At 46.6% G+C, this 14,005-nt stretch overlaps 1 protein-coding gene across 2 annotated transcripts in view; it reads left to right on the top strand.

Annotated features, from left to right (window-relative positions):
* GARRE1 (granule associated Rac and RHOG effector 1) overlaps positions 1 to 14,005 on the top strand; it is a 96,701-nt gene that overhangs the window by 48,512 nt on the left and 34,184 nt on the right. For both annotated transcript variants that reach the window (XM_040329431.1, XM_040329432.1), the window contains exon 3: positions 7,926 to 8,126. In XM_040329431.1, coding sequence (XP_040185365.1) covers positions 7,926 to 8,126 — 201 coding nt within the window. The remainder of the gene's footprint in view (positions 1 to 7,925; positions 8,127 to 14,005) is intronic.

Below are 14,005 nucleotides of genomic sequence, written 5' to 3' on the forward strand. Positions count from 1 at the left end.
GCAAGTGGACATCTTGGTAGAGTCTTTAAAGGCATTTTTAATTTCCAGGGCAAGATGTGGAAAGTCCCTTCAATTCTAGTGACATCTGATGGCGGCGATTGCATCCTAATTCTCATAAATTAAAATTCAACAGTTCGTCTCAATCGTCAGCATTTTTTTCGACTCCTTTCGGCTTTGCTTCCCCAACGTTGAAGCCTTTAGCAAGGAGAATGGCAAGTAGCTCAGTAGTGATATCGCCAAATCTTAATCCCGATCTCCTGAGAGTAGCAGTCAGAGTAGTGCCTTGAATCTCGCACTGAATGTAAAACCTCTATTCCAAAAAAAAATTGGGGTACTGCGAAAAAACCTACATAAAAACAGAATGCAATGATTTGCCAATATCATAAACCCATATTTTATTTACAATAGTAAACATATGAAATGTTTGACCTAAGAAAATTTACTATTTTAAGAAAAAAATAAGGTCGTTTTGAAAATGTTGGCAGCAACACATCTCAAAGTTGGGACAGGGCAACAAAAAGCTGGCAAAGTATAAGTGGTACTAACAAGGAAGAGCTGAAATTAAAATGTTGCCACTAATTAGCCATAGGTCAGTAACATGATTTGATATAAAAGGAGCATCTTGGAGAGTCAGAGTGCCCCAGAATTAAAGGCACACTAAAGGCAGATTTTTTTTTTTTTTTTTTAAATAACAAACATGTTATACTTGCCTCTGCTGTGCAGTTCGTTTTGCACAGAGTGACCTGGATCCGTGTCTTCTGGGGTCCCTCGGCGGCTGTCTCGGCTCCTCCTCGCAAAAGCTTTCCATGTTCATGTGAGCTCCCTCGCATGGTGGAAAGCTTTTGCGAGCGCGCTCCCATGATACATCGGCGGCCATAGCCGGTGACTGTATCACTCGGCCCCGGCGCGTCATCAGCTGTGATTGACAGCAGCACCAGCCAATGGCTGCGCTGCTATCAATCCGCCCAGCCAATCAGCGGCCAGGATGCATTAAGGTAAAAAAACTTTTACCTTTACAACCCCTTTTTAAGGATGTGCAGAGCTTCACAAAAAATCTTGCAGAATAGGTTGAGGGGAGGAGGGGTCAGAGGGGATTGGCGGGGGCGATATTTTTTTCCCCTGAGTGAGGCTTTAACACCTGATAACGTGTTGCCTTTAAAAACCTGTAGTAGGTTCCCTACATATCCCATAGTCCAGAAGCTCCTCCGTCCTGGTCCTTGTGTGACTCTTCAGGCTGCACCGATTCCCGGATGTATACAGCTGGGCACGGTATGGTCCGTTGGAAGCTGCTCACCTATTTTTCTGAGAACCAAAGAGAGGAAAACGGGTTTATTGATATGCTGCCTTTATGTTCATCTTGATGAAACAATAGAGTTGACACATAAATGGGAAGCATGGGTTCAGCACTTGGTTTTTAGTGAGGTTTTAATGTTTGGCAGTGGAAGAGCCTTCATCCTCCATGCCTGTACAGGATCGTCCTTGCCTTTTGTTTCCAAGGCTTTGGGATAAAGGCATGTCCCAGGATTTCCTCTTAATGACCCCGCTGTCCCAGCAGCCCCTACACTCCTAGCTCCTCTCAGTCTGTTCCATTTCCTTTTTGCTTTATCTTTGCTAATCCAGACTTATATTGTTCCTTCCCCGCAGACGCATACAATCTCCGGGCTTGGGAGAAAAAAAGATTGTCCACAATTTTGCAAGCGTAGAATCAGCCATGTGTAAACAAAAACTCCTAAACTCTATTTACAAATGTGTAAACGGAGGACAAAAAGATTCCTATCTTTACCACTTGACCTCCAGAAGTTTTTGCCCTTCCATGACCAGGGCATTCTTTTGCTATTCAGCACTGCGCTATTTTGCGGATGTGGTCATTCAATGCTGTAACCAAATTAAATGTATATAATTTATTTTTTTATGGTATTTAACCACCACTGGGCTTTTCATTTTTAATTATATAACCCAAAAAGCCTGAATATTTTGTAAATCCTTTTTATTTTATTTTTTTTGTTATAAAAAAGCATCCAATAAAAAAAAATCTAATCGAATGTCTTCATGAATTTAGGCCAAAATGTATTCTGCTATTTGTAAAAAAAAAAAAAAGTGTATATTGATTTGTGTGACAGTTACAGCATATACAAACTATGGTACAGGCATACCTCGCTTTACGTACCCTCACTTTATGTACACTCGCAAGTATGGACACATTGGTGTCTATGGGAAATCTTGGTCAGCTTGACATGCCACTGCTCCTGGTTTATAACATTGGGGTCTATGGGAAATCTTTCTCAGCTTGACAAGGCACTTGCTCCCGAACCACAAGTGACGGGGACGCCAAACCTTGGAGAGGGGACCCAGGACTACAACATACCTGAATTTGGGATCGGCCAACTTGTCTAGGTAGTCCTGGGTCCACAAGTTTGTTGCCCCTATCACTTATGGTTCGGGAGTAGTGCCATGTCAAGCTGACCAAGATTTCCCATAGAGCTAGTGCATTTGTATGCATTGAGAAGTGAAAATAAGGTATTGCTTCACTTTAAGTACTATTTCATTTTTTAGGGTTGTCCAGATACCGATACCAGTATCGGTATCGGGACCGATACCGAGTATTTGCGCTAGTACTCGTACTCGCGCAAATACTCCTGATACCAAAATAGAATACTTTTTTTTTTTTGTGACATCGAACACAAATTGGATGGCACCATTGGATGGCACTGATAGGTGGCACTGGCATTGATTGAATGGCACTCCTAAATGGATGGCACTGATAGGTGGCACTGGCATTGATTGGGTGGCACTGATGAGATGCACTAATAAGCTGCCTCCCTGCACTGATGCACTAATGGGCACTGATCTGCACTGATAGGTGGCACTGGCTAGCTGCACTTTTGGGCACTGGCACCGATGAGCTGCACTGACAGTGATCACTCCTTCAATGATATGTAGTTTTCCAGTACCGTATGCTAAAAAACAGCTCCACACCATGATGTACCAGTTCTTCATAATTCTAAAGAAAATATCCTTAGTCTGTATTGTGGTTTGAAAACGGTCACATGACATTAAAAAAAAGTATCGGTATTCGGTATCGGCGACTACTTGAAAAAAAGTATCGGTACTTGTACTCGGTCCTAAAAAAGTGGTATCGGGACAACCCATGCATGCTCTGGTCCCATTGTGTACTTTAAAAGTGGGGTGTGCCTGTGTATATATATATTTGAAATTACTCAGCTATGATTCTATTCAAGTAATGGCAGTGATCAGCAACCTATAGAGTGGCTGGCTATCTGGCACTGGCTGGTAGGTAGACTAGCTGCAGACAAGACATGATATGCCCATATATACACAGTTTTTAGTAATAAACTGACCTTTTAATAACCGTATTCTATTCCATCCCAGAGCAGGAGGTCGCGGCCCACATCAGAGGGCTCCACGGGCCTCATGTGGACCCTGGGCCACTGGTTGGGCTCAGGGCAGTCTTAATAGCATCATGGGTCCCTGGGCAAAGTAATGCTTTGGGGCTTCTACAATGATGACAGTGCAGGTAAACAGACATCAAGTAGGTAGGAGGCAGACTGCCCCCCCCTGTGTATCTATCACTCAGTGCCATTATGGGGCCCCCCAATTTCGGGGCAGCCTGGGCTCAAAGACAAGCTGATTTGGGGAAAGTGCAGGGGCCCCTCATGCAGCTGGGGCCCCTGGGCAGTGCCTAGGTGTGCCCTCTCACCAAGACAGCCCTGGTTGGGCACCCCTGCTATACGCTATCGCTGTGCTAATGACACTTTCTGGGAAGAGGTTAACATAGGGACAATCAAGGGGTTAACACTGTGTCCAGCAATATGTATTGTGTGTAATAAAGAAGATTCGGGAGAAAATGGACAGCCACACTCCAGATAAACTTCGGAAAGTTGTCTTATTCAATAAAAGTAGGCATACACAGCAAGACACAGCCACAGAAAGGGACAGCCGACATGTTTCGCACTACATTAGTGCTTAATCGTGGCCATCTAATGTGTGTAATATTTGCTGCTTTTACTACTAGATCTTGCTGGGGGTTTTTTTTCCTCCTTGCTTTGCAGGGAGAAGAAACAGCCAGATCTCTGCTCTGTGTACAGTCCAGTGTATTTGTACACACACAGAGCTCTGTGCTGTGACTGGACACAGTTGATCAGCAGGTCTCGGCCATAAAATCATTGGCTGGGTTCGACTAACAAAATTGCGCGGTGCCCATCCACAGTGCGGATAAGCAGAGGATGGGTGGCCCATACACAGAAGCGAGCTTGCAACATTTATTTACCTTGCTGAGCCTGCAGTTGCTGCTTGGTCACGGTAAATCTACTGTGACTGAGTGGCAAGTGGTTAAAATTTACTCCAGTATGTGTGTTTTATATACATAGATGTGAGCTGTGGACCTTCGATTGTAAGCTCATTAGGGACAGGGACTTATGTGAAGGTGCGTAAATTGTTGGCACTATATACATGCCTGAAATGACTAAAACATTGGCCCTGTCCACAACTGATCTTTCATTTTCAAGTAGTCATTGATGAGCTGACTCACCGGCTTCCTACTGAGTGTAATTTGTGCCCGTTCTCACGCAAGGTCACAGCAAAGATGTTTCTTTTGTAGCTGGATTTCTAAATTATGTTACGTCTCCACCATGGAATACCCAATATGACATTAGGTTTTTCAAAGGTTGAGGCAGATTTGGGAAAAGATTACCATTAGAATCCATAGAAGTTGCATTTGCCAAGTATCCATTTTTCTAAAGAAGTCATGCAAGACTAAACTATAGAGCCTGACCCTGTTGGTATATAAAAATAAAAGTCTTATTAGCAGCCCTGTCTGCGGAGTCCCTTCTTTGTTCCCCTGTTGCCTTCTATTTCTCAGAGAATTTGCTGGTGTGGCTAAGTGACCTCCCATAAGATTGTGCTTTGTATAGTTCCAGGTTCAGCAACACTTGGCAGCGTCGGAGACATGACTAAGGGCGGCATGCTATGACTAAGTACTAGTTTCAGTGCGAAACGCGTCAGAGGTCGGGTTTTATTTTATGTTGCTGTGATTTATAGTGCTGTCCTTCTTTTAATAAAGGCTACAATTTTTTCAGAGTGCGGCTGTCCAGAGACAATTTTTGTTCCTGCTTTGCTAAGTGCATTGCCTGCACCTGAGTTATCTGCAACGGAGGATATTCCCTTTTCCCAAGGGCGGCCTGCTTGCCGCTGACTGCCTGTGTAAGGCTGGCCTGCTTGCCGCTGACTGCCTGGGTAAGGCTGGCCTGCTTGCCGCTGACTGCCTGGGTAAGGGCGGCCTGCTTGCCGCTGACTGCCTGTGTAAGGGCGGCCTGCTTGCCGCTGACTGCCTGTGTAAGGGCGGCCTGCTTGCCGCTGACATTCTTGTCAGGGATTCTATACACTCTATATTAACTTCTGCAATTGTACTTCTTATTTTGCGATTAATACCAATAATATAGTTTGTCTGTCACAATCCCTGTTTTTTGGGGATGCACAGCCGCAGCAGTCTCTGGGGAAAGCCTTGGTCTCTGATATTCAATCCAGATAGTGAGAGAGGGAGCTGAAATCCCATTAGTGGTTGGACACATTGTAGACACACAAACATGTTTCCTCTCTAACATACAGTGTGTGTTTGTGGGGCCTGCGGAAAGTCGGGTACAGTAGCTGGTGTGTTTTCTGTTTGGTGACTGTGATCCTCCATTCATGTATTCCACTGCCTGGAGAAGGAGCAGGACGATTTCTTGTTTGACAGGCAATGCTTCGCGTTTGTGCCGACGTCAAGGGACTAAAATAGAACTCCTGTTTCCTCCCCATGTGAAGCCAGCTGTGTTGTGAGGGACGCTGGCGCTCTGAAGCCTCTTTGTTTGTACTTGTCAATAGGGGAAAATAGACAGCATTAGGTCTCCGCTCCTCCTTATACCAAACTATTTCTGCACTCTCCATGTTTTGTATAGTAAAGAGATTTGCTGAGATTTTTCTTTTTTTTTCCTCCTTTTTCTTTTTTTTTTTTTCTTTTTTTAATGAAGGCAAACCGCAAATAAAATGTATGGGCAAAGTCTTGTAAAATACTATTAAAATATTTCAATGTTTATAACATCGCCTTCTATAAGCATTCTGAGCGTATTTTCTCCCGATAGAAATCATAGTGAACACGAGGCTCGAGGCAGCTCAGTACAATTCAGAAGTAGAGCTGGGCGATTTTTTTTTTTTTTTTTTTTTTTTTTTTTTTTAAATAAAACTCGATTTACCTTTCGAATTGTTTTTTTTTTATTTTTATGGACACTACGCCGGTCCTGAGGAGCTGCTGGCAGTTTTTAAGCGAAACCGCGGCCTCTTTAAAAAACTTCTGCCCACAGCTCCTCAGGACCAGTGCTGTGTCGGCGCCGGTCCCGGGGGAATTTTTTTTTTTTTTTTTTTTAATCGTATCGATTTTTATTTTTTCCCAGCCCTATTCAGAGGTAACTCGTTAAACACAAAGCTACTCAGATGTGATCTCTGACAGGCATGAAATCATACAGAATTTGACCCAGTTCAGAGTCTGATAATGCACCTTTTGCCCCTCTGGTCGCCTCTCCCGCCTTTTGCCCCTCCGGTCGCCTCTCCCGCCTTTTGCCCCTCCGGTCGCCTCTCCCGCCTTTTGCCCCTCCGGTCGCCTCTCCCGCCTTTTGCCCCTCCGGTCGCCTCTCCCGCCTTTTGCCCCTCCGGTCGCCTCTCCCGCCTTTTGCCCCTCCGGTCGCCTCTCCCGCCTTTTGCCCCTCCGGTCGCCTCTCCCGCCTTTTGCCCCTCCGGTCGCCTCTCCCGCCTTTTGCCCCTCCGGTCGCCTCTCCCGCCTTTTGCCCCTCCGGTCGCCTCTCCCGCCTTTTGCCCCTCCGGTCGCCTCTCCCGCCTTTTGCCCCTCCGGTCGCCTCTCCCGCCTTTTGCCCCTCCGGTCGCCTCTCCCGCCTTTTGCCCCTCCGGTCGCCTCTCCCGCCTTTTGCCCCTCCGGTCGCCTCTCCCGCCTTTTGCCCCTCCGGTCGCCTCTCCCGCCTTTTGCCCCTCCGGTCGCCTCTCCCGCCTTTTGCCCCCTCCAGTCGCCTCTCCCGCCTTTTGCCCCCTCCAGTCGCCTCTCCCGCCTTTTCCCCCCTCCAGTCGCCTCTCCCGCCTTTTCCCCCCTCCAGTCGCCTCTCCCGCCTTTTCCCCCCTCCAGTCGCCTCTCCCGCCTTTTCCCCCCTCCAGTCGCCTCTCCCGCCTTTTCCCCCCTCCAGTCGCCTCTCCCGCCTTTTCCCCCCTCCAGTCGCCTCTCCCGCCTTTTCCCCCCTCCAGTCGCCTCTCCCGCCTTTTCCCCCCTCCAGTCGCCTCTCCCGCCTTTTCCCCCCTCCAGTCGCCTCTCCCGCCTTTTCGCCCCTCCAGTCGCCTCTCCCGCCTTTTCGCCCCTCCAGTCGCCTCTCCCGCCTTTTCGCCCCTCCAGTCGCCTCTCCCGCCTTTTCCCCCCACCAGTCGCCTCTCCCGCCTTTTCCCCCCACCAGTCGCCTCTCCCGCCTTTTCCCCCTACCCCCTCCAGTCGCCTCTCCCGCCTTTTCCCCCTACCCCCTCCAGTCGCCTCTCCCCTTTGGTATTACATAAAGGGTAACATTTGGCTGAGCGGGTATTCCTATTCATGGAATGGTTGTCTGATACAGGTGCCTGAGGATTTTTATAAGCAACAGGAAACCTCTTCAGACACTCACTCAAATGGCACTTGGACAATATTTTTAGAATTATTAGCTATGTGATAACAGCAATTAATAAAGCTTTTATGGGAAAAGGAGAGAATTTTTTTTTGAATGATTTTGATCTATTTGTCATTTTTTTCATGCCCCAATGACGTACAGATTATTTATTGTGAATACGTTTACTATGTTCTTTTGCTGCATCTCTAACTAATCCCCCCCTTTCTCTCTCTGCAGGTGCTTGGCCGCTGTTTCTTGACTGTGATGCAGGTTCATTTTCAGTTCTTGTCCCAGGCCTTACAGAAGGTGCAGCCCGTGGCACATGCGTGTTTTGCAGAAGCGATCGCACAGGAGCGCAAGAACTCTCCCGGGTCCAGTGACATGAGCCCCACCAGGGAGCTGGAGGACGCCGTGAGGAGTTGGAGAGGAGCTACTGAGGTGAGAGCCCATCTAGCTACTATTTCATTCTTCCATATTGCTTGCTGATTGTGTTTTAGTAACATTCAAAGTGATCTACCGTGTACAAATTATTCTACACAATGACCTTTCGATGAGCTTTCTGTTTGCCAGATGGCCTTCCTCCCATATACTGCCCATCAGGGGAGATTCTCCACTCTAAAATGGCAACCAGCCTCTAGGAACAAGACTCTTGACTTGGGGGTCACACTGTGTGTGCTTGTAGGATGGAAAAAGTGGGACCAGGAGCAAGCATGCATACACAGGGCGGCCTTCTGATCCAATTATTAGTGACGATTATAAACCCAAGTATAGACGGTTCAAATCAATCCAGTTACCGTATTTATCGACGTATAACACGCACCCTAACTTTAAGAGGGAAGTTTCAGGAAAAAAACCTTCCACAGCCCCCTGCGTATAACACACAGGCACAGTTTACCCTCTATTTTCAGGGTAAAAAAGTGAGTGTTATACGCCAATAAATACAGTATATATTTTTCGAACCATGTATGGTCATGCTGAATGTACCCAAGCTGTTATTGCCGCCAGCAATAATCACTGTGTTCTCCTGGCGAACAATGAAGACCACATGATTACATATGTCACCAATGTAGTCTCTGAATTCTTAGCAGACGCAAACTGTGCCAACGGGGCATTCATGGGGAATGTGGAATCGTTGCAATAAAGGAAGTGGGGGGGGGGAAAGTATGCTTTGAGTGGAATTTTTGAAGCTATATAGCGCCATATTACTATTATAATCCGAATAAAAACTGCTGTATGCTTTACCTTTTTATTGCTGCATAACCATATTTTTTGTTTTTTAGGCTATAGTTCTACTTTAAAATGTGTATTGGGGAGGGGAAAGGACTTGACCTCGCTGGTTTATGTGACGTTTCTGGGTCATCATGTGTTGTGTATTAGGACATGGGAAGCGTCACTTTGGCAGTGGCCCAGAACATGTTCTTGTTTGTTTCATTCATCTCCAAATAGGAGAAAAACAAACAAAGCTGACTTCCTGTAGTGGTTTCTCCTTATCTGTCTGTCATCGGCGGCTCATACCAGTTGCTGGACACGGCAGCATTTTAAAAACACATCAATTTGTCTATTCAAGCAGAAAGCAGCTGGTATCGCCGTTCTGTAGTATTTCCCTTTTTGGCAAAGATTCTATCTCCAGTTAAAGAAGAACTCCACTTTCTTAGGCAACTACACTCATTGTACAGTCCAAGACAAAGGGTGAGCATTCATAGAACCTGGGTTATAGGCTTGTATCTTCAGCTGATGGGACTATGGCAAAGCTTTGAGGAACATGCTTCTTCTATAACCCCACCCCACTCTGCAAGTCCTCCGTTTTTATTTTTGCAAGTGTCCTAAGGCAGGGGTGTCAAACTCAATTTCATCGTGGGCCGCATCAGCATTATGATTGCCCTCAAAAGGGCCGGTTATATCTGTGAGATTAGATGTCCACTGCATCCCCTTCCCTTCACATTAGATGTCAAGAGCCACCCAACCATCAGAAGTTGAGTCCCCCACTCTCCCTTACATCACAATGCACCCCCTTTCCTTATGCTGCTGCTGGAAAGAAGCTGGATGCATTGCTTGAAAGCAGAAAGTAAGGGTCTAGAGCAGGGCTCAAGTCCTGCGGGAACGCGTGGGAACAGAGTTCCTGCACTTTTTTCACAGCAGGAACTCGGTTCCCTTTGCAGGACTAGAGCAGCCGAGCCAATCCTTCACTAAGCGGCAATGCCAAGCTCGAGTCACTGTCAGGGGCAGGCGAACCTTTGTTACTGGCCACTTCCTGTATATGGATTCATCGGGTAGTGTGCGGGTATTCCGTCACTTTCTCGATGCCGCAATGTCTCCTGGGAGCTTTTGACATTGTTCCCAGGAGATATTGCGAAGGTCTGCCGCGAGTTATCGCGGGATTTAGAAAGAACTTGCGGTTTAGTAATTATGCATATGAGCGTATCTTTTTATTTTTTATTTTTATTTTTTTATTTATTTTTTTCTTTTGGTGGGGGAGTGGATCTTGTGTGGGAGTTCCCACACTTTTTTTCCCCCAGGACTTGACCCCTGGTCTAGAGTAGGACCAGAGGAGGGCTGGAGAGGTGCAAGGGCCGCATGAAATGGCCTGGAGGGCTGGATTCGGCCCGCGGGCCTTGTGTTTGCCACCTATGTCCTAAGGTGAATGGACCTTGTCTTTGCACTCTGTACTCTGTAATGCCACAGTAAGAAGCAATGCATCCGAGACGGTACATCACAGTGCACCCCCCCCAATACCACATCACAGCACAGCCTTTTCCTCTTGCATCTCAGCCCCCAGTATTGCAGATCTCCTTTTTGTGTGTGTGTGTGTGTGTGTGTGTGTGTGTGTGTGTGTGTGTGTGTGTGTGTGTGTGTGTGTGTGTGTGTGTGTGTGTGTGTGTGTGTGTGTGTGTGTGTGTGTGTGTGTGTGTGTGTGTGTGTGTGTGTGTGTGTGTGTGTGTGTGTGTGTGTGTGTGTGTGTGTGTGTGTGTGTATGTATATATAGATATATATTAAGAGGAGAGGGAGGGAACATTTAAAAAAATAGGTATAGTTAGGCTTATCTTCCACTTTAAAATTCTTGTCCTGTCGGACACCTGGACAGGAAGTGGAAAAAACACAAATCCTGAGGGGTTATGCTGTGCCTATGAGCACTAGGTTTGTGTTTTTCGTACATCGGATTGGCCAGGCCACACACACACACAGTCAATCTTTTTATTTTCTAGGACAGGAAGTGCAAGGAAATTTTCCCAAGTGAGGACACAACAATAAAATGCCAACAGGGGTTTCTAAATCTTTGTCCTCATTGGGAGAAATCCTCCACTTCCCATTCTGTCTCCCACTCGTCATAGACAGCAAGTGGGCAGATTTTCCCCTCACTTCCTGTTCTGAGTAACACCCATTCAAGTAAACAGGAAGTGGGAAGAAATCTCACAAACGGGGACAAAGATGGCAATCAAATTTCCAGAGGTTCTCACCCTTCCTTGTTCTATCCAGACCAAGAAAAAAAAAAGTTTTGGGTGGAGTTGGGCATTGACCCTTTTTTTTTTTCTGTCAGCTGTTTCTCTTCTCCTTTCAAGTTGACACGTAACTCCGGTCACGACAATATCAAAATATATTCCTAAATGGCCACAAAGGATATAAATAATTTTTTGTGTGCCCCAAGTGCCTTTGCAAACCAGGATCTTGCCTTGTAAAAGTAGCAAAGACCTCATCACATCATCAACCCTTAGGCCCCTTTCACACTGGGCGCGGGAGGTGTGCTGGCGGTATAGCGGCGCTATTTTTAGCACCGCTATACCGTCGTTTTTGCCACGATATTCGTCCGCTAGCGGTGTGGTTTTAACCCCCGCTAGTGGCCGACAAAGGGTTAAAACCGCCCGCAATGTGCTGCTTCAGCAGTAAAGGAGTGGTAAACAAACCGCACCTTCTCAGCTCCAAATATGCGGTTAGTAGGACATTTGGAGCGGTCCTGCTAGCGCACTGCTTCAGTGTGAAAGCCTTCGGGCCTTTCACAGTGAAGACTGCAGGGCAGGATTTTTTCAGGCGCTATTTTTAGTGATAAAATGCCTGAAAAACTCCTTGGTGTGAAAGGGGCCTTAGTAAGTTCTGACACCATCTGAGGTGTTGCTTACCATGGGAAATGACTTCTGGTTCCAAGTTGGGGGACGTTTGTATAAGTTAGAGAGGATTTGTCTATCTAAGCATTTCCGTTCATCGTACATTTTTTAAAGTACAAATTCCTGAAACCAGGGAACCACCAACAAAAGGTAATTGTTCCAACTCCAGTGTTCTGGGTCTGATGTACCAACTGGAATCCCCTCTCCAGCCTGATGCAAAATAAATAAACAAATGTCAAGGGACAAGGCGCATATTCTTGAAAATAGCTCGCCTTTCTCCATGCTGGCACCGGAACAGTCACCCACATGGGGCATGGACACCAATCAAATGAAAGGTCAGTATGTGGATGGATGTGTGTTCTACTGTAACCATTGAACAATGCACAAAGGTCTGCCAGCAAACGGAATGAGAAGGCTCCTGGCACCGGGGCGCTGCCATAGGCCGAATACTGCGGCAGGCGACTGTAGGATTGTCGCATGCAGCCTGAGCAGAGTGGAGATACATATGACTGGAACTTATAAGATGGCTAGATAAAAACCGTACAAGACTGAACTGTTTGTACCATCAGGACAAACAACACATCTGCCCTCTGTGGGCCTCTGTGTTATTTTTACAGCAAGGAACAAGCATTATCTACATAATTATAGACTTCAAGTAATGATATAATAGTAGGCTGAAGTCAGAGGCTCATGAGTGTTAAAGCTGATCTCTGGGGTAAGCAAATATTGTCTTGGTGAGCTTTGTTTTATTTATTCCAGATCTGTGCAGTAATCCAGTGTGGAACTTTGACTCTGTGCAGAAGCGTACTATAATAGACTGGTCACTGCTGTGCTCTCTGCTTATGCAGGATGTCCGGTCTAGTCTCCGCCCCTTCCTATAATAGACTGGTCACTGCTGTGCTCTCTCTGCTTATGCAGGATGTCCGGTCTAGTCTCCGCCCCTTCCTATAATAAATACTGGTCACTGCTGCTCTCTTTGCTTATGCAGGATGTTTGGTCTAGTCTCCGCCCCTTCCTATAATAAAGACTGATCACTGCTGCTCTCTTTGCTTATGCAGGATGTTTGGTCTGGTCTCCGCCCCTTCCTATAATGAGGACTGGTCACTGCTGCTCTCTCTGCTTATGCAGGATGTCTGGTCTGGTCTCCGCCCCTTCCTATAATGAGGACTGGTCACTGCTGCTCTCTCTGCTTATGCAGGATGTCTGGTCTGGTCTCCGCCCCTTCCTATAATGAGGACTGGTCACTGCTGCTCTCTCTGCTTATGCAGGATGTCCGGTCTAGTCTCCGCCCCTTCCTATAATGAGGACTGGTCACTGCTGCGCTCTCTGCTTATGCAGGATGTCCGGTCTTGTCTCCGCCCCCTCTAATAAAATCTAGTTACTACTGCCTTCTCTCCTTGTGCAGGTTGATTATTCTGGTCTCCGCCCCCTCCTGTAATAAAGGCCGGTCACTGCTGTGCTCTCTGCTTATGCAGGATGTCCGGTCTTGTCTCCGCCCCCTCTAATAAAATCTAGTTACTACTGCCTTCTCTCCTTGTGCAGGTTGATTATTCTGGTCTCCGCCCCCCTCCTGTAATAAAGACCAATTACTGCTGTGTTCTCTGCTTGTGCAGGGTGGCTGGTCTGGTCTCCGCCCCCTCCTGTAATAAAGAACGGCCACTACTGCTGTTTCTCTTTGTGCACAGTGACTGAACCTGTGTCTGCCTTATCTTTTTTTTTTTTTTTTTTTCTCACTTCCTGGTTTCCCCAAATTCACTGGTGATGTAGCCTTGGCTACACACATGTCCCCTGGGAAGGCAATCTCACCATTTGCCTTCTGGGAAATCTCATACCCAAACTGTGGGATTTTTGCAGCGTCATACTGCGCATGCACGAAATGAAGCACATGATTAAATTTTTCCTATTGTACGTGTGCTGTACGACATGACAGGCATATGTTGGGGAGGAAGGAAAAAACAAAACCCTTCCTCAAAATTTCGAACAGGTTTTTTTCCCCAACAAATGCCTGTAGTGTTGGCCGGCACATGTGTAAGGTGAAGAGCATGCGTGTGCAATGACCATTTAAAAAATAGTGTGTGGGAATGGGTACCCAGGCAGCATTGAGGCAGGACAAAAATAGGCAAGTGACGTAAATGATGCCATTTTTCTTTCCTGCAGCCACTCCATTCCCCCATAAACAGTCAGTATGGGGTTACTGTGTTCTCCCGGCAGGGGAGAATG

Source organism: Rana temporaria, chromosome 11, assembly GCF_905171775.1.
Source record: "Rana temporaria chromosome 11, aRanTem1.1, whole genome shotgun sequence".
In the NCBI taxonomy this organism is placed as follows: domain Eukaryota; kingdom Metazoa; phylum Chordata; class Amphibia; order Anura; family Ranidae; genus Rana; species Rana temporaria.